Below are 25,166 nucleotides of genomic sequence, written 5' to 3' on the forward strand. Positions count from 1 at the left end.
TGGTATTATCATTTTCAAAATTCACACCTTAACTAAAACCTTTTAATTTTGTGGTCTTTCCTCAACTACAGGTGCTTGGTTCTGCTGGTGTTATTGGAAATCCAATGGGTTTTGCAAGGAATGTTGGGCTTGGTATCAAGGATTTTTTATCTTTTTCTGGCAAGGGAGTCTTACAGGTGAGCAACATTCACAGTGTTCAAGCTTGTTAGATGGATGATTCATCTCTGTTTCTGAAAATATAATTGACAATTGTGGCAGAGCCCCAGTGGATTATTAACCAGTGTAGCTGAAGGTTCAAGAGGTCTTCTAAGTAGTACAGTATATGCCATAAGTAGCGCTACTAGTCAGTTCAGTAAAGCTGCTCATAAGGTAATTTCTGTTACATGAATTAATCATTTATACTATATCATCAGGTTGTTTCAGATTTTGACATTTGGTTTTTCAGGGAATAGTTGCATTTACATTTGATCAACAGGCTGCTGCTTATCTGGAGGAACAGCAGAATCACCTAGATTCACATGGCAAAGGTGTACTGAATGAATTCTTGGAGGTATAAGTTCATACAATTACTTCTAACCAAAAGCGCACAAAAGGATTCCAACTCAGTATCTTAGGTTACTTGTCTAACATTTGAGCAGTACCTATAGACATGATAATTGGTAAAGTATCTAATACTAATCTGTGACCCTACAAATCTGAATTCAATCCTGCTTATTAATGAAATGCTATTTTTTCTATGGATGAACTTCTCTTTTACATAAAAGGTTTCTTAAAAAGTAAACCAATTTCTTACCTAAGTGATGCATAGTATGCATACTCTGTTGCTCTTCAAAGTGATCTTTTGCGATAAGGAAAAATGTGTAGGAATATTATTGTATTTATTGCACTAGGATGATGAAATAAAGATTGGAACTCTCCCCTTGGGGAGAAAGAAAATTGAAATGATGAGAAAACGAAGAAAAGCGAGACAAAATTACCTCTTTTATTACTGGTAGATTTATCCTTGAAGACTTTATCAAAGTGATCTTTTGCGATAAGGAAAAATGTGTAGGAATATTATTGTATTTATTACACTAGGATGATGAAATAAAGATTAAAACTCTCCCCTTGGGGAGAAAGAAAATTGAAACAATGAGAAAAAGAAGAAACAAGAGACAAAATTCCCTCTTTTCTTATTGGTAGATTTATCCTTAAAGACTTTATCAATATAAAAGAACTCTGTATGGTGTTAATTAAACGACAGTGTAATGTTTATTTCGTATCAGCACATTTGTTTCTAATAAGAAGGATGATAAAATGAAACTTATTTCAACCAATGTTTGTCTATTTTCATACAGGGGCTCACGGGACTTCTTCAATTCCCAATTAGAGGTGCTGAAAAGCATGGCCTACCTGGGGTTGTGTCAGGTAACTTGACCTTCAAATATTGAGTGTGTTTGTGTGGCTTTGTAAGCTCATTTTTCATTTACCATCATACAGGAATTGCATTGGGAACCGCCGGTCTTATTGCAAGACCAGTGGCTAGCATCCTTGAAGCCACTGGGAAAACAGCACAAAGTATCAGAAACAGGAGTCGACCACACCAATCCTGTCACTTCCGTACACGGTTATCAAGGCCTTTAGCCAAAGAACTTCCTTTGTCACCATACTCTTGGGATGAAGCTATTGGAGTGTCATTGCTTCTTCAAGCAGATAGCTCGAGACTGAAGGATGAGATATTTGTGATGTGCAAACCACTCACGCAGGCAGGGAGGTTTATAACTATCAGCAAGAGGCTGGTTTTGGTTGCATCGTGCTCTTGCCTTCTGGGTTTGGGCTCACCGGAGTTTGTTGGTGTCCCTCCTGATCCAGATTGGGTTATAGAAACTGAAATGACTCTGGAGAGTGTCGTTCATATTGATAGGACAGAAGAGACTGTGAATATTGTTGGAAGCTGTGCTGAATCGATATACAAGCAGAAAAAGAGTAGTTCTAGGAATAGACCATGGAATTCTTCGACTTCTGCACCTGTTTTTCACTTGAGTGTTGAACTTGCAAACAAGGAAGAAGCAGAAGATACTTTACAGGTTCTGTTATCGACAATTGAAGAAGGGAAATCCCAGAGGTGGGGGATGCGCATTCTACAACGGAACAATCTCAAGTAAAAGCATGTACGTTATTTAATGATCTAGCGTCGCAAGAACCACTTCAATATACCTATGTTACCATATGGACTGATTACCTATTCTCTAACTCTTGCAGGAGTCATTGGATCTGAGGGTTTGGGAGATCCTGGTGGAGCCTATCTTGGGAGTGTATATATGCACAAAGAGTAATTTGAGAGAACATGGTAGTTTCTTTTATACAGATTAGACAATCCAGCGGCCTTGTCTATTGTACATTGTGTAAATCATCACGGCATTTTGTGCCCCCTTTTGCGGGTTTGGACTAAGGTAAATAAGATAATTTGAAATGGAAAGCTAATCTGATACCTTTGTTTTTCCATGCCATATTTGCATACTAGGAAATTCCTAGGAATTTGTTTTTTGTCAGAATTAGGTAAGGTGCAGTGTCCAAAATGAATAAATGCCAATTGTTTTGACTGTGAATAACTTTATTCAGGGACAAATATATACCAATTATTACACAGCTAATGCTTCACATTAGGATGGTGAATGGTACTTTGATCTGATGGCCACCTATTTTAAGATCAAACTTTCTGTTGATACTGCTTTTTGTAATTGTGGCATTTAGTTTATGTTGATGCAAATAGAGGACCAAATGTTTCAGACAGTGACTTCTAAATTTGTTTCAGATGCTTGTTGGTATGTCAGATGATTGTCTGTTGACACTCCCCCACAAAGAACCTGTGTGTTATTGTTCGAATAAAATTTTAGGATAATTCATTTGGCTATTCAATCCAACATCTTGGCTCGATGGAGCAACAATGATATTTTATTAGATATGCCATCACATCTCCTTGAAGTTATCCCAACTAATTTTGGATATTCAAAGTTCTTCTCCATTGACTAGTGGAACTTCTCTTCTGGAAGCATATGACTTTAGACCCATCTAGATAACTTATTATATTGCACTTTAGTCTACTAGCATGTGATTCGAGAAAACCAGCTCATAGATAAATCTCATTGAAATTTCCAACAAATCAACTAAAGTGAGAAGAGAAAAGTCTGGAGCTACTAAATTCCCTTTTGTTATAATGTCTAATGACTTGAGAATGACAGCTTCTGGAGATGAAGATGGGGCCCTTGTCTACATGTGGATCAAAAGTCTCGGATGCAATGGCCACAATCTTGGACTTGGTATATAGGTAGATGTTGAATGATGATTATTAATATGTGAAATCATCATTAGTATTCGCTTCAATATTTTATTATCTTGGATGAGGTTGGCTTGTTCTAATTTCTGGATTCCAATTAAACATCTACCTACCTGATGCAAATTCTGCAATTCATTTGATAGATCGAACATGAAGCATTAATGATGATGCAACTGGAAAGTTACGTAGAGCAACGGTAAGATTGTTCCTTTACGATACGAAGATGACTACCACTAGGTTTACGTCGTCGAATCGTATTACTGCTATGGTGGATGTAACACCAGATTTGTTGTCTTTGCCTCAGTCCGAAGTCCTGAATGATGTTGAGAACCCAACAAAATTATTGGAGTCATGAAAGTGGCCGTATGAATGCAAACCGATAAGAGCTTATTCTGGTGGACTGTTGCATTGGTCAAGTGGCTGATGCAAATGCTGTATCAGCTGAGAAGACGACCAATTCACTCATCACCTCAGGCTGAGGCTTTTTCCAATCCCATGAGGTGTTGGCTGATTTCTTCTGACTGCTATTCTAACTTGTTATCACAGGTTCAATGTTCATGTAGAAGCCCCAAATCGCCCGGCACTTCTTCCTCACCGACCGCACCATCTCTCTCTCTCTCTCTCTATATATATATATACGTAGCCTTCCCTTTCCCTGCACTCAGCCATCTGCTTGCAGAGCTTTCCTTCCCTTCATTAAGGTACTACGACTCACCACAACATGGTCACCGGCTGCTGCACCAACGAGGTGACGGTCAACGTCAGCGTCCACAGGATGTGGAAGGCGGCCGCCTGCGAGGATCACATCCTGCTGCCAAAGATCATTCCTGAGTACTTCGCTGGCGCAGAGCTCGTCGGCGATGGCGAAGCTGGCAGCACAAAGACCTTCCACTTCACTCCAGGTTTAGATTTTCATGCTGCTTTCCGACATTCGTGTGCGTGCGAGAAGAGATCGCAAAACAAGGATGAAAAATAATCTCACATCGATAAAAAGAATCGGATGATACATATCGAAACCTTTTTGGTTGAATTGATGTATGATCTGTTAATTGGAACTAATTTGGGCATGGAACTGCAGCCGCAGAGCCACTGACCTTCGTGAAGGACCACGTTGAGGTGTTGGACCACGGAAGCCACACGATGAGGTACAAGGCGATCGAAGGAGGTCACCTCGGCCGAACGCTCAAGTCGCACGCGTTCGAGGTCAAGTTCGAAGCGACGGGCGCCGACAGCTGTGTCGTGAAGACCAAGACCGAATACGATACGATCGACGACGCGCCGCTGCCGGAGGACGAGGTGCAGAAGATGACGGACGTGCCAGTACGGATGATGAAGTCGGTGGAAGCCTATCTGATAGCCAACCCCGGTGTTTGTGCCTGAGCCCCTGAGCCTGTGGGCTTTCGTGTGCCGACGCTGGTGCTTCCAGTGTCGTAGTGCTTGTCATTGGGCGTGGATCAATCAATAATGAGGTGATGCAGCAGTGCTGGAATCATCACCTTTAGAGTGAGAGAGTGAGAGAGAGATAGGACATCACATGTTGCTGCCATCTCTCTCTGTCTTGTTCTTTCCATCTTCTGCAAGATGTGGTGTTTTGTGTGGTCGTCTAAGGACATACATATATATATCTACAAATAAGATGTGATTTCTTTGGTATCATTCTTAGTAGTCTCTTTTAAAGATTCAAAGACTAGCGTAATCCAAATTAAACATGGATTTAATTGATTTTACTTAAACTATATGACATGTTTATAATGTTTATTCGTAACGAGTCAACCTTTTCGTAATTTCATTTATAAACAAGTTACTGGTAAATGAATACATGAACAAACAATCGATGTCAACTTAGCAAAATATACCTTAGGATTATATAACTAAAATTGAATAAAATACCTTCTTAGACGACTAAAATGGATTGCATTTTGTTGAATCTCGTATTTTGATGATGAAACTACTTGATATATGTTTATGATTTAATCTGCGTTTTGAGTGACGCAGGATGCTTCGATCTGGATGAGACAATTAAAGCAGGAAAATCATGTTGTGCCGGAGGAACATGTCAGAAGATTGGACGTCGGGCCGGTGGATCGGTCGACGTATCGACAGAAGGCTTCGGGTCGTGGACTCGGGCATCAGGCCAAGAAGAGCGGGTATTGTGCCAAGGATATCGGAGTTGCGGAGTCAACAGGCCGATTGGGCAATAGGCTACAGGAAAGGACGATGCGCCGAAGAATCGGACGAAGCGTCGAGGGACTAATGACATGCCGGACAACTTGGTTAATTGCTTAGGATTAATTGTCTCAATCGAAGTTTTTGTTTTACATGTGCAGGATTAACTACGATGAAAGTAACACATGCAGCAGGAGTTGTGCCGGAGTCATGACAATGATCACGCTGGAAGTTCGAGAGCTCGACGGAAGTTCGGACAGTCGTCGGAGGTTCTGCGGGAACAAATCCGAGAAGTCCAGAAGCTTGCCAAAGGAGCTCGTCGGAACTTGCCAAGTGGATCGTCGCAGTCCAGGAGTTTGCCGGAAGTCCGCAGAAGCATCACCGAGGGTTAATCGGATGATCGACGGAAGTTCGCCGGAAACTCGTCGGAAGAAGCGAGTGACGCACCGAAGCAAGCTGCAGAATATGTCTTAGGAAATAATCGTAGTTAGCACTTTGATTAAGTTAGAAATGGGAGGTGATCCCATTAGCTTAATCCTGGGGCAATTGGGCCCCTGAAGAACTCAAATTGGGTCGAATGGTTCAACCCATTCGGACCCAGGTTGCTGTGGGAGGTGCAACCGCCCAGGCAGGGAGGTAGCACCACCCAGGCTATGTCTCCCAGCGAGACTGGGCGGTGCAACCGCCCCAGCCAAGAGGTGCAACCGCCCAGGGCTCAGTCTCCGAGCGAGACTGGGCGGTGCAACCGCCCCTGATAGAGGTAGCACCGCCCAGAGGCTCAGTCTTCGAGCTCTGCCAGGCGGTGCAACCGCCCCAGTCAGGAGGTGCAACCGCCTGATCCCGGAATTCCGGGATTTGATCGTTTTGAGCTCCAAATTTGAACTGGGTTGGGGCCTATAAATACCCCACCCATTCAGCACTGAAAAGATACAGACCTACACCGAATTCTTGATCTTTTCTATGATTCTAAGAGCTCAAATTTGTGTAAAGTCCAAAAGTTCTCCTCTTTCTGTTCTTCAAGTCTTGAGTTGTAAAGAGAGGAGAGAAAGGTTCTGTAAGGGTTGTCTCCTGAGCCCGTCAAAAGGAGTGAAACTGTAAAAGGGCAGTTGGCCTTCTCCTATTGAATGAAGGCCTCTAGTTGACGTCGGTGACCTCGTCGGTGGAGGAAGCCAAAAGTGGAGTAGGTCAAGACTAACCGAACCACTCTAAATCTCTGGTTTGCTTTTATTTTGAGCACTTTATCATTACTGCAAACCTCCTACATAGCTACTGCTCTCTGCGCTTTTACGAACAAGTTTCTAAGTTCTGATCTTTCCGAATCTGCATTCAGACGTAAATCGGTGTTTTCGTACGATCTTTACATTGCAGTTTACATTTACGTTTTGATTCTATTTATAACTACAAACTGTCTTCTGCGCTTTTACGAACGAGTTTCTTTGCAGTTTATGTTTACGTTTTGATTCCATTTATAACTGCAAACTGTCTTCTGCGCTTTTACGAACGAGTGTCTAAGTTTAGATCTTTCCGAATCTGAGCTTAGACGTAAACTGCGCTTAGACGCAAACTGTGTTTAGACGCAAACTGCGCTTAGACGCAATCTGCGCTTAGACGCAAACTGCGCTTAGATGCAAACTATGCTTAGACGCAATCTGCATTTAGACGCAAACTGCGTAAACTGCGCTTAGACGCAAACTGTGTTTGGACGTAAACTGCACTTAATCATAAGTAATTTTAGAATCGACTTTTGCATCAAAATAGTTTTTATCGAACGAACGCAGCTTTCGTTTTTAATCGCTGAAAGATTTCCGCTGCACTAATTCACCCCCCCCCCCCCTCTTAGTGCTCTCGATCCTAACATATTTTGCTTGCTCTGAAAGATTGTACAACAAAAAATTGAAGGCTAATCTGTCGTCCATAAAGTTGAAGTACATAGGTGAAACGTATCTTAGAATTTCATCGAATCTTGTGTTTGTTCAAAATTTATATAATTAAAATTGAACAAAATACTTTCTTAGACGACTAAAATGGATGCATTTTGCTTGTTCCGAAAGATTTTACGATAAAAAATTGAAGGCTAATCCGTCGTCCATAAAGTTTAAGTACATAAGTGATAACGTATCTAAGAACTTTCATGTTAACATGGCACGTGAGATTTGACGTAATAGTGATGTGACCTTATCTACAAACTCGATAAAAACAAATTAATTATTCTATTTTTTTAAGATAAATACTGGTAATACGGCAACATCAAAAATATTATATCGTACAAACCAGATGCAAATTCTGCAATTCATTTGATAGATCGAACATGAAGCATTAATGATGATGCAACTGGAAAGTTACGTAGAGCAACGGTAAGATTGTTCCTTTACGATACGAAGATGACTACCACTAGGTTTACGTCGTCGAATCGTATTACTGCTATGGTGGATGTAACACCAGATTTGTTGTCTTTGCCTCAGTCCGAAGTCCTGAATGATGTTGAGAACCCAACAAAATTATTGGAGTCATGAAAGTGGCCGTATGAATGCAAACCGATAAGAGCTTATTCTGGTGGACTGTTGCATTGGTCAAGTGGCTGATGCAAATGCTGTATCAGCTGAGAAGACGACCAATTCACTCATCACCTCAGGCTGAGGCTTTTTCCAATCCCATGAGGTGTTGGCTGATTTCTTCTGACTGCTATTCTAACTTGTTATCACAGGTTCAATGTTCATGTAGAAGCCCCAAATCGCCCGGCACTTCTTCCTCACCGACCGCACCATCTCTCTCTCTCTCTCTCTATATATATATATACGTAGCCTTCCCTTTCCCTGCACTCAGCCATCTGCTTGCAGAGCTTTCCTTCCCTTCATTAAGGTACTACGACTCACCACAACATGGTCACCGGCTGCTGCACCAACGAGGTGACGGTCAACGTCAGCGTCCACAGGATGTGGAAGGCGGCCGCCTGCGAGGATCACATCCTGCTGCCAAAGATCATTCCTGAGTACTTCGCTGGCGCAGAGCTCGTCGGCGATGGCGAAGCTGGCAGCACAAAGACCTTCCACTTCACTCCAGGTTTAGATTTTCATGCTGCTTTCCGACATTCGTGTGCGTGCGAGAAGAGATCGCAAAACAAGGATGAAAAATAATCTCACATCGATAAAAAGAATCGGATGATACATATCGAAACCTTTTTGGTTGAATTGATGTATGATCTGTTAATTGGAACTAATTTGGGCATGGAACTGCAGCCGCAGAGCCACTGACCTTCGTGAAGGACCACGTTGAGGTGTTGGACCACGGAAGCCACACGATGAGGTACAAGGCGATCGAAGGAGGTCACCTCGGCCGAACGCTCAAGTCGCACGCGTTCGAGGTCAAGTTCGAAGCGACGGGCGCCGACAGCTGTGTCGTGAAGACCAAGACCGAATACGATACGATCGACGACGCGCCGCTGCCGGAGGACGAGGTGCAGAAGATGACGGACGTGCCAGTACGGATGATGAAGTCGGTGGAAGCCTATCTGATAGCCAACCCCGGTGTTTGTGCCTGAGCCCCTGAGCCTGTGGGCTTTCGTGTGCCGACGCTGGTGCTTCCAGTGTCGTAGTGCTTGTCATTGGGCGTGGATCAATCAATAATGAGGTGATGCAGCAGTGCTGGAATCATCACCTTTAGAGTGAGAGAGTGAGAGAGAGATAGGACATCACATGTTGCTGCCATCTCTCTCTGTCTTGTTCTTTCCATCTTCTGCAAGATGTGGTGTTTTGTGTGGTCGTCTAAGGACATACATATATATATCTACAAATAAGATGTGATTTCTTTGGTATCATTCTTAGTAGTCTCTTTTAAAGATTCAAAGACTAGCGTAATCCAAATTAAACATGGATTTAATTGATTTTACTTAAACTATATGACATGTTTATAATGTTTGTTCGTAACGAGTCAACCTTCTCGTAATTTCATTTATAAACAAGTTACTGATAAATGAATACATGAACAAACAATCGATGTCAACTTAGCAAAATATACCTTGGGATTATATAACTAAAATTGAACAAAATATCTTCTTAGACGACTAAAATAGATGTATTTTGCTTGTTCTGAAATATTCTACGACAAAAAATTGAAGGCTAATCCGTCGTCCATAAAGTTTAAGTACATAAGTGATGATAACGTATCTTACAACTTCATCGAATCTTGTATTTGTTCAAAATTTATATAATTAAAATTGAACAAAAGACCTTCTTAGACGACTAAAATAGATGCATTTTGCTTGCTCTGAAAAATTTTATGATAAAAAATTGAAGGCTAATCCATCGTCATAAGTGATAACGATATCTCATAACTTCATCCAATCTTGTGTAGATTCAAAATTAAATGTTAACATGACACATGAGATTTGACGTAATAGTGATGTGACCTTATCTACAAACTCGATAAAAACAAATTAATTCTTCTATTTTTTAAGATAAATACTGGTAATACGGCAACATCAAAAATATTATATCGGACAATTTGGTTCTTCCTCTTAGTTTCAAACATGAAACTCCACAAAGACGGCAATAAAATAAAATTAATGAAGAAAAATGCAACACGACATCAACTCATCGTGATCTCACTCAGCCTAACAAAGAATATAATAATAAACTACACCCTTGAATGAACTGTTAATTCTTTCATTAAATGCATGAAATATGGTGAAACTTTGTTTCTAACATACATACATACATACATACACTCGATGCCAATTTCCTTCATATTTTAATCTGACGAGCATATGCTCGAAGAATCCGATCATTCTCGACTACGGCTGATGACATGGGGCTGCTCAACAATGAAGACCGCAAAGTCTGCATGCTTGTGAGCTTTGAAGTCTTCGCTTCAGTCAACAAATACTAGCTAGTTTGAATGCTTCCAAGTTTACCATGACATCCACTTCTTAGAACATTGAATTGGGATGAGGACGCCAACAAGAGAAGATGAACCGATTCATTGGCATGGAGCGATCTTCGCGTCATCTCAGACCCCCCTTTTTCCAATCTAATCGATGAGGTTACCTAAAGTTCAAACTTCATCTGGAAGCCCGAGATGACCCGGCACTCCATCGCCGTCTATAAATGGACTCTTCCCCTTCCCTTCACCACCAACCCATCACAGCCTGCAGAGCTCTCATCCGGCAAAACACCTTCATCGACGCCATGGTTGCCGGGTGCTGCACCGAAGAGCTGACGCTCAATGTCAGCGTCCACAGAGTATGGAAGGCGGCCGCCTGCGAGGATCACATCCTGCTGCCAAAGATCATGCCGCAGTACTTCTCCGGCGCCGAGCTCATCGGGGATGGTGAAGCTGGCAGCACCAAGATCTTCCACTTCGATCCAGGTTTGGATTCACATCACCAATGCTTCTTTCAGGTAACAGGAAGATCCGTAAACTGTGCTGATTTCTACTGGCAATTCTGTGGATGAGACTGCAGCTATGAAGCCACTGATCTTCGTGAAGAACCATGTCGAAGTGCTGGATCATGGGAGCCACACCTTGAAGTACAAGACCGTCGAGGGAGGCCACCTCGGCCACACGCTCAAGTCGCACACCATCGAGCACAAGTACCACGCCTTGAGCGCCGACACCTGCTCTCTGAAGATCAAGGTGGAGTATGATACCATCGACGACAAGGGGCTCCCCGAGGAGGAGGTGAACAAGATCAAGGAGGGGTCGGTATGGGTCGCCAAGGCTGTGGAAGGTTACCTGACCACCAACCCCGCTGCTTATGCCTAAGCCTCTGGAAACTATCCGTATTGTCTGTCATGTGTGGCTTAATAATGGTGGCGATGCAGCAATACTACTCGTCGTCACCTCGAGAGAGAGAGAGAGAGAGTGTGTGTGTGTGAGACAACATGACATTGTTGCTCTGTTTCTCTCTCTCTCTCTCTCTCTCCCAATCTTTGTGCGTGTGAAGTGTAACGTACGTACGAGGCCAATAATAAGTTGTGCTTTCCTTGGCATTATCATTTTAATTAATATATGTGTGAGATATTATCTCCTCGAGAAGACTGCTGAACCCATCATTTGTATTTAATTATTCGAAAATTCTAAATTATATATGTATTTATCTTTTGGTGTTATTTTGTCTCCAAACTAATTACTAATTATCATATATTTCGAATTAAATGAATCGGATAATTGATTTGTAGCCCCGTCGATACCGTCTGATCTCGATCGGACGTCGCACCGAGCACGCCGGAATGACAAAACTACCCCTCACAAAGCCTTGCTTCCGGGGTATTTTCGTCATATCAACATCTCATGTCGCTAGGGTTTCCGCCGCCACGGTGGCCGTGCAAGCGCCGGCCTCGGTTCTGCCGCCTCACAAGATCAGCTATCCGGTCTTCCGTAGCGAACCTCGAAACTGGACCGTCCGGTGCGGCTCTTAGTGGTCCGCGGGTCCCACTGTCACTCCTTTGTTGACGCATATTATAGAGCCACGTCGTTGGTTTGAGTCTTCCCTGCTTGCTGCGGCGCGGCGGTTTCCCAGCTGGCCCTCGGGTTCCTGCCCCGGGTAATGCGGTAAAGTGCGCCCGCACGGGGAATTAAAATAAGCCGGTGTCGACCAGAAAAGTTGGCTTACATGAACTAGTTGAAAGCTACCATTAAAGTAAGTCTTCCTTGTTTGCCTCTTTCCCTCCACTCCCTCCTCTGTTCCTGAGAGTTCCACACCTCTCGCTATTCCCACGCATGTATATTAGCACAGTGTGGCTCTGAAGGTGCCTCATCTGTGTCTTTCTGAAAGGGATCGGAGGAGGAGATGTCGATAGGCGAGAGGAAGGGAAACGGCGGTGCTCTTCCTCGTTAGCTTCGGATCTCTGGTGGCTGCCGCTTCTGATCGATAAGAAGGTGGATCGGCCCCTGGATTTACCTGCAGTGGAGCAGCTTAAGTGTGAGAGTATGGAATTCCGGCCTGGTTTGACGGATCCGAGTCACGGAGTAAGAGAAATGGTAAGCCTGCTCATGCTTCGTTTCTTGTACTGCTGAGTAGAGTTTGCTGCTGCTGATTCATGTGCTGATTCGCATTGGCTTCTTGTTTCTGGCTTCGATTCGATCTGCAGTCTTCGGGATCTTCAGATCCGAGCAGTAGCACCAGCAGTGGTGATTCCCAGATTAAGCGCTGCGCAGATTGTCGAACCACCACGACCCCTCTCTGGCGAGCCGGTCCTTGTGGTCCCAAGGTATGCGGGTGCGACTGCCGATCTGATCGATTCTTTCTTTTGGGCATGTTTTCTTTCTTGATCTGATTGGTGGACTCGTGATCTGCGGCTGCAGTCGCTCTGCAACGCGTGCGGGATCCGGTACCGGAAGAGCAGACGAGCGGTGCCGGTGTCGAAGGAAGCAGGGACGGGAATGAGGAAGACGAAGAGAGAGATTGACGGCGACAGCGGCGGGGAGAGGTTTGAGGTGTCCTTTAAGCTTCGGATGTTGGGGCCGGGATTGTGCAAGCCGAGATCCATGGTTCAGAAGCAGAGGAGGAGAAGCATGCTTGGGGAAGTGGAGGAGGCCGCAGTCCTCTTGATGGCCCTCTCGTCCGGCTTCCTACATGCCTAGGTTTAAGTCGAACAAGACAAAACGACCTCCTTTTTTGGTGGATGCAATGTAGTGTTGTTGGCTCTAATTATCACTCTTGTGCTACTACTGTATGATGCTGCCAAGCGGTATAGTGAAGCATGTGGTTACCATCTTAGTTATAGTAAGACCTGAACTCCAAAACAGCGATGATATCACCAATTACTTTTGTGGTCGAGTTGGTGAAGCTTTGCTGCGTTGGAGCTCCTCGAATAATAATAGTTTGTAGGTTCTATCTAAATAGTTTGCCGACTGACAAGCTAAAACGTTTGTGCATTTGGGGACCTTTGTGGTGATTGGTTTGAGACAGCATTAGCTTTTGGCAATGGTTGCTCAGTGAAGAAGCATTAGTTTTATTTGTTGAAGGCTCATAATGATTGGAAATGTGTAAAGCTGCCAATGCTGCTTGCGGAATGAACCTTTTTGAGGCAACCGTGGGTTTGAGCTTGTGAAAGGTGCCAAAAGTTGGGAGGATGTGTTGTTGTCTTGGACGATTCCCTTCTTTTGGTTGGTCGGTGATCAGCTGGTACTTGGGTTCTCTCAGTTATATCAGGTAAGAGTGTGCTCAATCATATATATTTCTATTCGAAAATAGTTTAATAGATTGCTTATTTCCACAATATCTAACCAAATGCGAGAATGATTGATGTTGATTGCTATTTGAAAGAAGTCAATAGCTTGCTTATTTCCACACTATCTTATTGATTGATATTTCCATAGCAAGATGATTGACCCTTTTCTTTTTCTCTCTGTTTCATTTATTATACTTCTTCGACTGCAACAATCACACCTGTTTCTTTCATTCTTTAATGTATCAGTGCTTTAGGATTCGTGTCTCTGTTAGATCTGTTCCGAAAGAAAGACAAGTTTAATCTAATAAAAAAAAAGAAAAGAAAAGAAAAGGTCAGTCTGATCAACGGTCGTGGAGAAGCGGATGAAGGGCAGCAGTTTAACCCGTTACTCCATCCGGATCCGACCACCCTTCGAGTGATGGCGGCCTTCCGTTCCATCTCCGTCGTTTCCTACACGGCCGGTGGAAGAGCTCATCGGGTTGCTTCTCCTTCCGCCGCAGGATCTCCGGCCATTTCGAGTTCACGGCAGCAAGCAAGCGATCTGTAGTTCGCGCCGCTTTCGGGAGCCGAACTGGGATTGCTGTTTTAGTCCCACATCGCAAGGGGAGCGGGAGGGGAAAGTGGGGGGCTTGTATATGATGGAGTGGGGGGCAATCGATGATCCATACTTACCTGGACGGGGTCTATGGGCGATCATGAAGGCTCATGGCCTAGATCAGTGACCTCCATTGCACCGGGGAGGGGCGCTGGTCTACCATCTCCCCAAGTGGGAGAGTGGACGTCATAATTTGTGTTAGAGGGGGAACGCGTTCGCGCGGCCCCCGCCAATACTATTCAAGTGTTCTGACGCAACTCGACAGAGTTCTGAATTGGTTAGTGGTAAGTGAGAGCTCTTCCACCGGCCGTGTGGGAGACGACGGAGACGGAAAGGGGAGGCTGCTATCACTCGAAGGGTGGTCGGATCCGGATGGAGTAACGGGTTAATCCGCAGCCTTTCATCCGCTTCTCCACGACCGTTGATAAGACCAACTTTGCCTTTCGGAACCAATCTAACGCAGACACGAATCCTAAAGCACTGATACTAAGAGTTGAACCCCTTCGTCGCTTTCCATCCCACCCCCAATCGCTCCGTCGCCGTCCCGCTCCCCACTCACCGTCTCCGCCCGCGGCCTCTCCCGGAATCGGATCGCGCTGCCCCATCGTCGGCCTCCGCCTCTTCTTCCGTCCGAGGTGAAACGCTCTCCTTCTCCCGTCATCGGTTTGCTTGCCTTGCCCTCGTCCCTCTCTTCGGATGCTGTTGCGCTGCGGTTTCTGCATCATCATGGGTTACGAAGCCGAGATCTTGTAGCCGTTTGGCATGTTGTTTGGAATTAGATGTAGAATAATGATCTGTTTGCCTCGATTTCATCATCGATAAACCGTCTGATTAATTTCTGCTTTCAGCACCAAATCCAGCCAATCAAAGCTTTTCATCTTTAATATTTCAAGATTTTGATGTATAAATGGCAAGGGATTGTTTGGCATTTTCAATGGCTGGAATTTTTGCTTCCTTCGTTGTACTGAAACTATGGGCTATTAGAGAGGAATATTGTTGTTTCTTTTGGAGAAAGAAACTAACTTTAGAGATCAATCGTCATTTTTAGGCCTTATTGAATTCAGAAACTTTACGATAATTGCCATCAGATCACGCGCTTGGTTTCAAGACATTTTACGTTAGTGTTCCATCTAGGGGTTTGAACCCATCATGCATATATTGATTGCTGTGTTTGCTCCAAAACCTTGATTAGTATATTTGAATTGTGGAAAGGTCACCTGGCATTCAGGTACTTGACCCACACTATCCACCACTATTCTTGATTATGATGTATCAATTGCAATATAATTTTCATAGCAGTTCTTTTTCCTCTAAACATTTCAGGATATCTTGTTAAATAAGGTTGAATTTCTTTTAACCAAAACTGGACTTTTGAGAAGTATAATTTAATGCCCTTGAACCTTATGATTTCCTTTGAATCTTGAAGGTGTCGAGATTTATTTTTGAGATTTGTTATCGTTCAGAATAAATCTGCTGCATTTTGTGAATACATTCATAACCTCATAGCTACTATGCATGTGTTGTAGGCATTTCCATTTTGCAACATGATAACTAGTCTGAATTCAAATGGAAAAGTAGTAACTAACAAAAGAAAGGTTCTTGATAACTTAATACTTCTCTTAAGGACTAACCGTAGCAAATAGTTGTCTTAAGGTGTTTCTTGATTGTGGTTCTTTTCTTTCTCGAACACTCGTGACCATGGCATGACTTGTTGTTCCTTCGCCCATCCTTTGTTGGCAATATATATATCGCTCTTTAGAGAGAAATGTGGTCAACACATGTAAGCAAAACTATGTCTAAATCATTTGTTTTCTTTTGATCGTAAAGAATGAAAAAGAGAAAGTCATGGTCATTCATATCCCAAAGCATACAGATTCATTTGATTTTCTTTCGACTTTCTGTCTCTTTTTCTCGGTCTGCAGTAGGCAGTCACAACAGCCACCAGCATCCTCTTCTTCGTTAGAATTGCCAAGAGGGGCCACCATAATCAAATGGCTATCATCGCCAACCATCTTCATTATTAAAAATCTGATATCTTGGGCATTAAGTTTGTTGCAATTGGAAGAAGACGTATAGGATGAGTATGACATTACATTTTTTGCTTTTCATGAATGATCAATCACTGGAGTAAATAAATTGGTTACTGCCATTGAAATCTCACCCCCTGTAATATTGATAATTGTGTAGAAAATTGAGGTTCCCACATGAACAATGTGAGAGTAGATGTACCATGGCAAACGCCGAATGATTCCAGCTTTATGTACATGCACCTGATGTAACCTGTGATGCATTTTCAGGAACAATGGCCAGCAAATCTAGCAGTGATAGTCGGGAGCCAGTGAATGAGCAAATTATTTTAAACACATATGCAAACATGCGGTCAGAAATTAACCAGATCTACTCAAAGATCACTGAGCTAGAGATGGAAGTCAGTGAACACTCTCTTGTAATAGGTGCCATACAACCACTTGATCCATCACGCCGCTGCTACCGGATCGTTGGTGGTGTGCTGGTCGAGAGGACAATCAAGGAAGTCGTGCCTGCTGTGCAGCGCAACAAGGAAGGTCTCGAGGAGGTCATTGCTCGCCTCAACGAGGCACTGGAGAATAAGAAGAAGGAGATTTCAGAATTTGAATTGAAGTATAAGATCAAGATAAAGAAAGCTGACAGCGAGACCAAGGAGGATCCCAACCTAAAAGAAGGTTCTGCGCAGGGGGTTCTTGTAGGCCCTGCAAGCTAATGGAAAGTGCTAGGAAATCAAGTATGGATGTCCTTTTCATGGCATGCTAAATCTGGTTTGTATTTTCTAGGCAGAAGACATGTTCCTGAGAAGTTTCTGTTGCATACGAGTCCTGATGAATTGTCTGATGATAGTAATGTAGTAATTCATGACTTGTGTTTGCTTCTGTGGAAGTAAACCGATTAATCTATGCATGAATCTGTTTAATCTAAGAAGTGCAAGGTGTATCCGATAGTAAATGACAATTAGATCAAAGGCTCCTAACTCTCTGATGCCAGCCAAGAGGGAAGCCTGTAGCTGTTCCTGTGTGTGGTGCACTCAAACATTTATGTATCCCTGACAGCCAATCAGTCTGTCTCTGAACCCAAACGTTCCACATTATTATCAACAAGTTGTCCCACATGCTGGAATCAGAAGCTTTGACTCCCAAGAAACGAAGCTGTCAACATGTATCGCGCAATCCCGCAGCTTCTTTGGACCAAACAGTTTTAAGGCAGAGTCAGGGGATCACTTTTCATGTGCTTTTAGCCACAAAGGAGATAAGAGTCAAAGATGTCATAGCCATCGAGTATCATGTGCCAGAGAAATAAGTGCAGTTCTTCAAGTCCCAGTTGATCGTAATTGAAGGCCAACATGCCATTTGCAGGCAATATGCATCAAGTGCCCTTTTACTCCAACCAAATGATCAAATATGTGATGCTATTTTCAAGTACAACTTCATTTGTTGTGATTAAAAATATGTGATGGTGTTGAATATATGAAGCAGCTCATGAGAACAATGCTCCCTACTCATTGCTTTGGAGCCATGAGATGTGAAGAACTAAATGGTGTCTTTTGCTTGGCAGGTAGGGATATTAATTGAGAGAGAGAGAGAGAGAGAGAGATCCCACTTCTTGACTGCAAGCTAAATGTTCTTAGAATTTTGATTTGTTCTATATGACTTTAAAAGGAGTTCCTCTTTACATGCATCTCTTTTGGACAAAATGCTGCAGAACAAGTATCATTATATCATCAATGTAGAGAACTCACTGCTTGACTTGCAAGAGAAAACTGATGATGATGACAATGATGGTGATGTTGACATCCAAACTTCCTATCATTTACCTAATTAATTCTCACAATCAATGCATTAAATTCCACTTTTATGCACAATTTGCACACTCTGCTTAACACTATTCACTTTTTTTTTCCTTTTTTTTATGACATTTATTTGAGGATAATTTCTTGAAATGTTATGGTTCAAACTCTTGCCCTGAGTTGAAAAAAACCTTAAATACACATCACCAGACTATTTGATTGGGTGTTTTATTGCTTTAAATTAATCTTTGTACAAATTACATTTACATCAACTTAATTTCCAAATTTGAAGTCAACTCTAAGCTTTGCTGTATAATGACTTCATTTGATATCAATTAACCATCTTAATAACATTTGTTTACGATCATAATGTGCACTTATTGGGATACATTTTATAATGTGAGAGTCAACGAAAACTTCTCATAAATTTGGTCAAAATAAGGATTAGATTCCATGTGAGCTTACATTGAGGTGTTTCTTTGACCAGCCATGCTAACTAGCATGGCTTTGGAGGAGAGGTTGACACGTAGCCTATCATTATTAACTGTTGCTTCCTCCATTTACTGCGGAAGGACGACTATTATTATTCTCCGTCTCAGTCGCTCTCCGGCTCAACCGCAGTAATGGCGTCGCACCGTCTTCGTCCCCGCCTCCCTCCTCCCCCTCCGTCTTCCCTCCCAAAACCCTAATCCCGACGCCGAGTCGAACGAGATATCGGTGGGATTCGACGCGCATTCTCCCTCCTTCCTCGATTCGCCGGTTCGTCTTCCCCCACCTAGCACTAGGGTTTCGAGACCATTTCGGTCTGTAATCCGGTGAGTCTTAAGGATTGATCTTCAGGGATCGAGTGGCTTTTTGTGCGCCTTTCTTTTTGGCGATGCCATTTTGTTTGAGGAGGGTTGGATTACGAGTTACTGGTTGACTTGGCTGTTTGAAGGGTTCCACTATGCGGAGTTAAAAGGTGCTTCTCTTTCTTTTGTTCTGCAAAGTTGGTTCTTTTAGCCATCGCCGTATGTTTCTGTTCGACCCCGATCTTTCTGATAAATGTATGTGTTACACATTTCGGTTGACGCTTTTTTTTTTTCCCTTTTCTTTTGGCTAGATGACATGAATAATTTGGCGTCAAGTCAAAGTGTAGTTGAGCCAGATTTGGCTGATCAGTTTGTGCTTAGTTTAGGCGGTGGATTATAAGCTGCCGCTGATGTGAAAGTTTGAAACTGTTCTGATCTTAGGGAATGTCAAATGGGTTCGGAGGGTGGAGGCGGTCGTTTCTTTCATCTGTTTGATTGGAACAGGAAGTCGCGCAAGAAATTGTTCTCAGGTGGAAATGCTTCATCTGGTAAGCCTTTTTTTTCTTCCGCCTCCTTGTTAAGTCTGTTACTTTCTGACGGTGACATTGTATTTGTATGAGATATTTCGCTTGCAGAGAACACAGTCCAGGGGAATAAGATCGACGATAATGTGCCAGCCTCACGATTCCATCTGGTTCCTCTTTTTGGCCTTTTATTTCCTGTCATCATGCGAGTTGTTTCCTGTATTTGATGCTAAAATCTTCTTTTTTGGGGGGGCGGTTTTGCAGATTGATCAAGATGAGTTTGAAGGAGTCTCGAGTGCCAAAGAGAGCAGTCACCACAGCGGTGCTTCAACAACTGATGAAGAGGGAAATGCATTCAAGACTCCTGGGGTCATAGCCAGGCTTATGGGTTTGGATTATGTACCAACTTCAGGCATTTCCGAGCCTTATTCGACACCTTTGCATGGCTCACGTTTGCTTCAGGATGACAATATACACAAAAGAGGTACTGAAAGATTCAATAATGATAATTTCTACTCTGTGGATAAAAGAAGTGACATCCATTCTGGGAAGCCAGAATCGAAGTCCCAAAAGATGCCAAGCAGCCCAATTGAGAGATTCCAAACAGAAACGCTTCCTCCTAGAATGGCTAAAACAATTGCAATCACCCACCACAAATTACTTTCTCCTGTTAAAAATCCAGGTTTCATCTCTTCTAAGAATGCATCATATATAATTGAAGCAGCAGCAAAGATTCTTGAATCTGAGCTTCATGGGGCTAGCACGGGTAGAGTTCAGCCTCTCAAGTCACCCTTGAATCATTCAAAAGTTTGTGAATCAAATGGGATCATAGCAATACCTAAAAAGATATCAATGCTTTCAGAATCACTTGAAGGAATTGCTGGGACAGGTGCTCCTGCATCTGTCGGAGGGCAGACTTTGAAAAGAAATTCCAAGGGGCTAAAAGACAGTACAGTTGGTCGACCCTTCCCAAGTGCTGCGGAGGTTGATCCTTCTGGTGCCAAAGGTAAGGGGAAGCTAGTCTCCCTTGCAACAGAAACAAAGGTGAATGCTCAGAGAAGGGATGGTTCAAGCACAAAGAGTGGGAACACAATAATGCTGAAGAATAAAGAGGAATGTACCTTGAACAAACCATCAAAGAGCCCGTCAAATGACCAAAAGAATAACCAGCATAAGAGGGCTTCTACCGTAAATGGTTCTCATGTTCTGAGACAAAATAATCGTAAGCAGAACTGCGCATCAGGGAAAAGCAAGTTACCTTTGCCATCATCGATTTCTGAGCAGCAGGGAATAAAAATCCTTCCTGGAGGTGCTTCTTCTGAAAACAACAAGATTGTAAGTAAGCTTCCAGGAAATGCTAAAGTTGGCTACATGAAGAAGGATTTAGGAACTGCTGATCTTGACAAGGATAAATTGCCATCAGGTCACAAGAACTTCACACGCAAGAAAAGATTGGTAGAGCAGAGATCATCTTCCATAAGATGCCGGCCTTCTGATGACATTCCTTTGGGTAGCCAAGGAAAACAGGTTCAGCATAATGTTGTGATGGATGGACATCCAGGACTGCATGATGACAACACACGAAGTGTTACAGATGTTGTATCATTTACTTTCACTTCCCCTATGAAAAGGCCAATATCTGGATCACAGGCTTCCAATCATGAGGTGAAAAACCAGGAAAAAAAGAATGATTATTTCAGTGAAACCCGTGAAGTAGACAGCAGAATGTCATCCCATCTCAAACTACATGTGGTAGATGGTGATTCTTTGGGTATCCTAATAGAAAGAAAGTTGCGAGAATTATCATCAGGGGCTAAGTCACCCTACTGTACATTATTTAGAGGAGGCAGTGGTTTAGCATATGCATCTGTTTTGGATGATTCAACTTCTGCTCTTAATGTTCCTAGTGTTGCAGCTGCTGAGCAAAAAACAGAATCCTTAAACTTGTCCTTCAGTGATGAATTATCTGGTAGCTTTGATTCAGATTCTTTAGCTAGTGATCAGGTAGAATGCATAAGCCATGAACTGCAGGTATTTTGTACTTATCTATGCTTTTGCTGGAGAGCTTCAATTTCATGCATTTTCCAAATTTGTTCCAATAGTATTTTAGTAGTGTTTGAGTAATGCATTGCTTGAAACTGTAAAAATCACTACTAGCTGGTAGTAAATTCTTTAAGAACTGCTGTTGTTTTGGTTATTAGAGCCCACCATTTTATTACATGATCAAGGGTTTTGCCTTTGAAAGTTCTGCATTTTGTCATGTTATTGCAACATAGTTAGTCTAAAGCCTTTGACAACTTGAGAAATGTTAATGCCATCATTACACCACTCATAGCAGTATTTTCAATATAAAATTTAAATAGCAGTATTGATCAAATTAACTGCATGTGGCACCTGATACCTATATGTCACCAGAAGTATTTGGGTCCTCCAAGTGGTTCTGAATGTCGTGATTTCTACAAAGATCTAGTGTCAAAAGTCACCAAAGAATGTGCCAATAGTCCAGTTTTTTGCATCGAGGATGGGAATCCAAATCATTTTTTTCCTTATCATATGATTTACCTGAGAGCACAAAAAAATTTAGGAGGAGGGAAGGCATACAAATTAGCTCAGTGAAAAAAGGGAGAGGAATCAGAAAAGAGAGAATTATATGCTTTAGTGAAAGTGAAACACAAAACTTATGCTTTAAGCAACATCGGTTGATGCCATTTGAGCATGAAGTGGACCTTGAATTATTGCACATCTTAGAATGCTGCAATCACAAAGACAGAACCACCTTGTCATGAAAATTATCAATGCATGCCACTCATTGACCAAGTAGAATACTCTAGTCACAGGTTAGACCGACATAAAACTTTGTAACTTGTAATTTTCAAGTAATGCTTGCTCACTTACAGTTAGCAGGATAATGAAATCTTTGATGCTTTCCTATTTTGCTAGATTTCTTATCTTAAATTCAAGTTGTATGAGAATCACTCTGTAGAAGATTAGAAGTCTTGAGAATATTTTATGGCTCGTGTCTCTACCTCAATTTGCAGTGCTTGCTCTCTATGACCTTGAGATTCTTGAGCATTAGCTATCTCCTAGAGCAAAGTCCTTTCAATGGTATCTGTTTTAATTTACTCTTATTTGTCATTTTATAGTCTTTTCTTTAGTCTTTTAAATGAAGCTTTCGGCTTTTGGCTGCATAGAATTAGATAAAGATGTCATTGTGATGACTCTTAATGCTTGAAATTAACACAAGGAAAGAAAATCATACATCACTCTTTAGCATATATCTGCTGTTATGATTCTGATGCTATCATATAGGGACATATTGCTCATTATGGTTCATACATCTGCTCTAGGTGTGATTATTATCATTGGCTATAAACCCATCACCTAATACCTTGTAGCTGATTTATAAATGACTAGATTTAGGTAGAGAGCATCAAAAAAGCAATATCTTGACTGGAACTTCTGTGGCAACCTCCCTGTAAACTGCATGCACCTTCTGGAAGACAAGAAAAAGTAATCCCCACTGAATAAAGAAGTCTAGGTACATTTTCTAAAATGAAAAAACAAAAGAAGCATTCCCCCCTGTGGGCCTAGGGGAGAATAACCACAGGCACAGACCCAAAAAGAAGGTAATACATTTGGTTTCTGAAACAGAAGTTGGACTTGTAAACTGAGATCACTTGTGTATTGTCAAAGTTTCAAGATTCTACTAAAATTCATGGAGGAAGATGAGTCTGAAGCCCAATTAAGTAAAACACAGCAACAACAACAGAATTTAAATTTAGCATGACCATCACTGGAAATCTTCATGAACTGAATAGAGCTACCACAACTAGATGTATGGGTAACTTTTCACCTTATAATGTCTATGAAAAGCTTATAAAAGTGCAACTGACTTTGTTTTGTTCTGGAAGTAAACATGGCTTATGAAGCAATAATGGATCTTTCTTTTGGTTGATATGCTTTTGGTAGGAATTTTACCCTTATGCTGAATACATAATCGTTTCTTTAGTCTGTCTCAATTATGTATATAAACCCACAGCATGGGTTTCCAATCTATATTCCTTTACAACTAAAGACATTCCACCTTCCATGTCTGGAGCTGTATGCTCGAGAAAGATAAAGGTAGTTCTTGTAAGGTACAAGGTGCTTTGCTGCTTCAATTGTTTGTATTATGTATGAGGTTGTGATTATGCACCTAGAACAAGCTATTATGGGAGGACTTGCAGGTCATATTATATTAGATTGCTAAATCATCTGTTGGATTTCATGATAGATGCTATCTATTTTCTGTAACTGGCTTTTGATGCACCCCTTTTAATAGAATGTGGACCGGATGGAATATCAAAGTAGCATGATGGATGATAAGAAGAGTAACCATCAAGGTCAGAGTGCCATTTCCTGCTACTCAATTGAGGGCTGGCAAAGTACTCATGGTAGTGTTAGATTGCTTGATAAATACTTTAAACTGGTTATTCTCCCCCATTATGCATGCAATTTATGCTCTTATTTGCAGGACTCAAGATGGGCATCTCTTCTTCCTCCATTCAAGCTCGAGACATGGTAGATCAGATTTGCATGAACAGAACATCATTGATGGAGCCTGAGTTGGGGATATCTGATGCAGCATCATCGTCTGTGCATGGAGAACTAGTCTTGGAAATCAACGCTTGTGATCATGCTAATCCATGCAAGCAGGAATTGGAGTATGTGAAGGACATATTAACCAACACAGGATTTACATTCAAGAACTTGATACCTCGACCTTTCGACCATTCTTTCGAGATACTTGATCCCATACTTTTTGACAAGCTGGAAGAGACCAAAACTTTTGCGGCATACGAAGGAGAGGAAGAGAACCTCAAGACGAGGAGAAGGATGTTGTTCGATTCAGTGAACGAATGCTTGGATCTGAAGTGCAGCCATTATTTCCGAGCAGGTTATCGTTCGTGGGCAAGAGGAGTCGCCGTCGCAAAGGGGTTGGCAGAGGAGCTCTACAAGGAGATATCAGGCTGGAAGAGTGGCGGAGACTGGATGGTGGACGAGCTCGTGGACAAAGACATGAGCACTCGTTTGGGGAGCTGGACTACTTTCGAAATCGAAGCATTTGAAGCAGGAGTGGAGTTCGAAACAGAGGTTTTGAGTTGCTTGCTTGATGAGGTTGTTGCTGATTTATCATGAAAGACTCAGGTGGAGGAGACGCACAACCTTCTGTTTCCACCGCAATGTGTGTAACCACTAAGTTCTCTTGTTCGCGTTTGGCCTGTTTACGACCATACTTCAACACCCCTAAGCATAAGGCATTTGTATTAGCACTGTGATCTCTACTCAATTCTAACTCAATCTTCGACCGAGCTTGGGCAAAAATTTTATGTTTTGAGCTCAATTTTGGTCGAGGAAATGTCAACCTGATAAAAGACTTGTCGATCACTAAATTCACGAGCTTAAGCTTAGATCGAATGTTGCTGATCACAGGTTTGCTATGGCATTAGAACTGAAGGTGTTCCCTTCAAAATCTACCACATCATATTTATAAATGAGTAAATATATTTATTCTTCATGTTTTACTTATGTTTGAGGAGTCCTTAAAATATAAAAAATATAGATCAACATTATTGATAAAAAATAAGATTTTGGATAAATTTACATTGGTTGAACTTGAAAATTAGTCCAAGCATTTAGCCTTAAAAATTCATCTCTACATTATGATGGATCTTTTATATATACATACATATATATATATATATGTATGTATATATGTGCATATATACATATATACATACATAAAT

General features: G+C 42.1%; 7 protein-coding genes and 1 non-coding gene across 20 annotated transcripts in view; all 8 read left to right on the forward strand.

Moving 5' to 3' along the window:
* The window catches only part of LOC135581543 (uncharacterized), a 59,844-nt gene extending 57,353 nt beyond the window's left edge, over positions 1-2,491 (forward strand). For all 5 annotated transcript variants that reach the window (XM_065164538.1, XM_065164539.1, XM_065164540.1 and 2 more), the window contains 6 exons: positions 72-176; positions 259-369; positions 446-550; positions 1,338-1,407; positions 1,480-2,150; positions 2,242-2,491. In XM_065164538.1, the coding sequence (XP_065020610.1) occupies positions 72-176; positions 259-369; positions 446-550; positions 1,338-1,407; positions 1,480-2,144 (1,056 nt within the window). In that variant the 3' untranslated portion in view covers positions 2,145-2,150; positions 2,242-2,491. The remainder of the gene's footprint in view (positions 1-71; positions 177-258; positions 370-445; positions 551-1,337; positions 1,408-1,479; positions 2,151-2,241) is intronic.
* A 1,473-nt stretch (positions 2,492-3,964) lies between these two features.
* On the forward strand, positions 3,965-4,972 carry LOC135645796 (pathogenesis-related protein 1-like). Its single transcript, XM_065164545.1, has 2 exons — positions 3,965-4,218; positions 4,395-4,972. Exons 1-2 carry the CDS (start codon positions 4,038-4,040, stop codon positions 4,694-4,696), a joined length of 483 nt encoding a protein of 160 aa, XP_065020617.1. The 5' UTR covers positions 3,965-4,037; the 3' UTR covers positions 4,697-4,972.
* Positions 4,973-8,288: 3,316 nt separating this feature from the next.
* LOC135644096 (pathogenesis-related protein 1-like) lies at positions 8,289-9,296 on the forward strand. Its single transcript, XM_065161538.1, has 2 exons — positions 8,289-8,542; positions 8,719-9,296. The coding sequence occupies exons 1-2, from the start codon at positions 8,362-8,364 to the stop codon at positions 9,018-9,020; spliced, it is 483 nt and encodes a 160-aa protein (XP_065017610.1). The 5' UTR covers positions 8,289-8,361; the 3' UTR covers positions 9,021-9,296.
* Positions 9,297-10,569: 1,273 nt separating this feature from the next.
* LOC103995574 (phytohormone-binding protein) lies at positions 10,570-11,515 on the forward strand. The gene is made up of 2 exons (XM_009416185.3): positions 10,570-10,846; positions 10,941-11,515. The coding sequence occupies exons 1-2, from the start codon at positions 10,585-10,587 to the stop codon at positions 11,240-11,242; spliced, it is 564 nt and encodes a 187-aa protein (XP_009414460.2). The 5' UTR covers positions 10,570-10,584; the 3' UTR covers positions 11,243-11,515.
* A 540-nt stretch (positions 11,516-12,055) lies between these two features.
* On the forward strand, positions 12,056-13,439 carry LOC135644120 (GATA transcription factor 16-like). Its single transcript, XM_065161575.1, has 3 exons — positions 12,056-12,460; positions 12,571-12,690; positions 12,785-13,439. Exons 1-3 carry the CDS (start codon positions 12,410-12,412, stop codon positions 13,061-13,063), a joined length of 450 nt encoding a protein of 149 aa, XP_065017647.1. The 5' UTR covers positions 12,056-12,409; the 3' UTR covers positions 13,064-13,439.
* Positions 13,440-14,317: 878 nt separating this feature from the next.
* LOC135647792 (U1 spliceosomal RNA) lies at positions 14,318-14,477 on the forward strand. Its single transcript, XR_010500491.1, has one exon. It is a non-coding gene; the product is annotated as a U1 spliceosomal RNA (small nuclear RNA).
* On the forward strand, positions 14,323-17,203 carry LOC135645132 (prefoldin subunit 2-like). Its single transcript, XM_065163225.1, has 2 exons — positions 14,323-14,883; positions 16,546-17,203. The coding sequence occupies exon 2, from the start codon at positions 16,551-16,553 to the stop codon at positions 16,986-16,988; it is 438 nt and encodes a 145-aa protein (XP_065019297.1). The 5' UTR covers positions 14,323-14,883; positions 16,546-16,550; the 3' UTR covers positions 16,989-17,203.
* A 1,453-nt stretch (positions 17,204-18,656) lies between these two features.
* Positions 18,657-24,830, forward strand: LOC103995570 (uncharacterized). 9 transcript variants are annotated; one of them, XM_065164996.1, is made up of 7 exons: positions 18,673-18,824; positions 18,906-19,026; positions 19,168-19,404; positions 19,477-19,550; positions 19,645-21,411; positions 23,702-23,813; positions 23,894-24,830. In XM_065164996.1, the coding sequence occupies exons 3-7, from the start codon at positions 19,308-19,310 to the stop codon at positions 24,556-24,558; spliced, it is 2,715 nt and encodes a 904-aa protein (XP_065021068.1). In that variant the 5' UTR covers positions 18,673-18,824; positions 18,906-19,026; positions 19,168-19,307; the 3' UTR covers positions 24,559-24,830. The 9 variants fall into 9 exon arrangements, with proteins under 9 accessions (XP_018685849.2, XP_065021070.1, XP_065021071.1 ...); XM_018830302.2 differs by having other exon boundaries at positions 19,298-19,404; XM_018830304.2 differs by lacking the exon at positions 18,906-19,026 and having other exon boundaries at positions 18,657-18,824; positions 19,298-19,404.
* Positions 24,831-25,166: the final 336 nt, after the last annotated feature.

This window comes from Musa acuminata, chromosome BXJ3-8 (genome assembly GCF_036884655.1).
Source record: "Musa acuminata AAA Group cultivar baxijiao chromosome BXJ3-8, Cavendish_Baxijiao_AAA, whole genome shotgun sequence".
NCBI lineage: Eukaryota > Viridiplantae > Streptophyta > Magnoliopsida > Zingiberales > Musaceae > Musa > Musa acuminata.

What these genes read in the sequence shown, in the direction of transcription:
- LOC135645796 (XM_065164545.1), top strand. Translation starts at nt 4,038, where the DNA reads ATGGTCACCGGCTGCTGCACCAACGAGGTGACGGTCAACGTCAGCGTC. An exon ending in GACCTTCCACTTCACTCCAG is followed by an intron (nt 4,219 to 4,394) that starts GTTTAGATTTTC and finishes ATGGAACTGCAG; the next exon opens with CCGCAGAGCCACTGACCTTC.
- LOC135644096 (XM_065161538.1), top strand. Translation starts at nt 8,362, where the DNA reads ATGGTCACCGGCTGCTGCACCAACGAGGTGACGGTCAACGTCAGCGTC. An exon ending in GACCTTCCACTTCACTCCAG is followed by an intron (nt 8,543 to 8,718) that starts GTTTAGATTTTC and finishes ATGGAACTGCAG; the next exon opens with CCGCAGAGCCACTGACCTTC.
- LOC103995574 (XM_009416185.3), top strand. Translation starts at nt 10,585, where the DNA reads ATGGACTCTTCCCCTTCCCTTCACCACCAACCCATCACAGCCTGCAGA. An exon ending in GATCTTCCACTTCGATCCAG is followed by an intron (nt 10,847 to 10,940) that starts GTTTGGATTCAC and finishes ATGAGACTGCAG; the next exon opens with CTATGAAGCCACTGATCTTC.
- LOC135644120 (XM_065161575.1), top strand. Translation starts at nt 12,410, where the DNA reads ATGGAATTCCGGCCTGGTTTGACGGATCCGAGTCACGGAGTAAGAGAA. An exon ending in GTCACGGAGTAAGAGAAATG is followed by an intron (nt 12,461 to 12,570) that starts GTAAGCCTGCTC and finishes TTCGATCTGCAG; the next exon opens with TCTTCGGGATCTTCAGATCC. An exon ending in CCGGTCCTTGTGGTCCCAAG is followed by an intron (nt 12,691 to 12,784) that starts GTATGCGGGTGC and finishes CTGCGGCTGCAG; the next exon opens with TCGCTCTGCAACGCGTGCGG.
- LOC135645132 (XM_065163225.1), top strand. Translation starts at nt 16,551, where the DNA reads ATGGCCAGCAAATCTAGCAGTGATAGTCGGGAGCCAGTGAATGAGCAA.
- LOC103995570 (XM_018830304.2), top strand. Translation starts at nt 19,308, where the DNA reads ATGGGTTCGGAGGGTGGAGGCGGTCGTTTCTTTCATCTGTTTGATTGG. An exon ending in AGGTGGAAATGCTTCATCTG is followed by an intron (nt 19,405 to 19,476) that starts GTAAGCCTTTTT and finishes TATTTGTATGAG; the next exon opens with ATATTTCGCTTGCAGAGAAC. An exon ending in GGGCTGGCAAAGTACTCATG is followed by an intron (nt 23,814 to 23,893) that starts GTAGTGTTAGAT and finishes TCTTATTTGCAG; the next exon opens with GACTCAAGATGGGCATCTCT.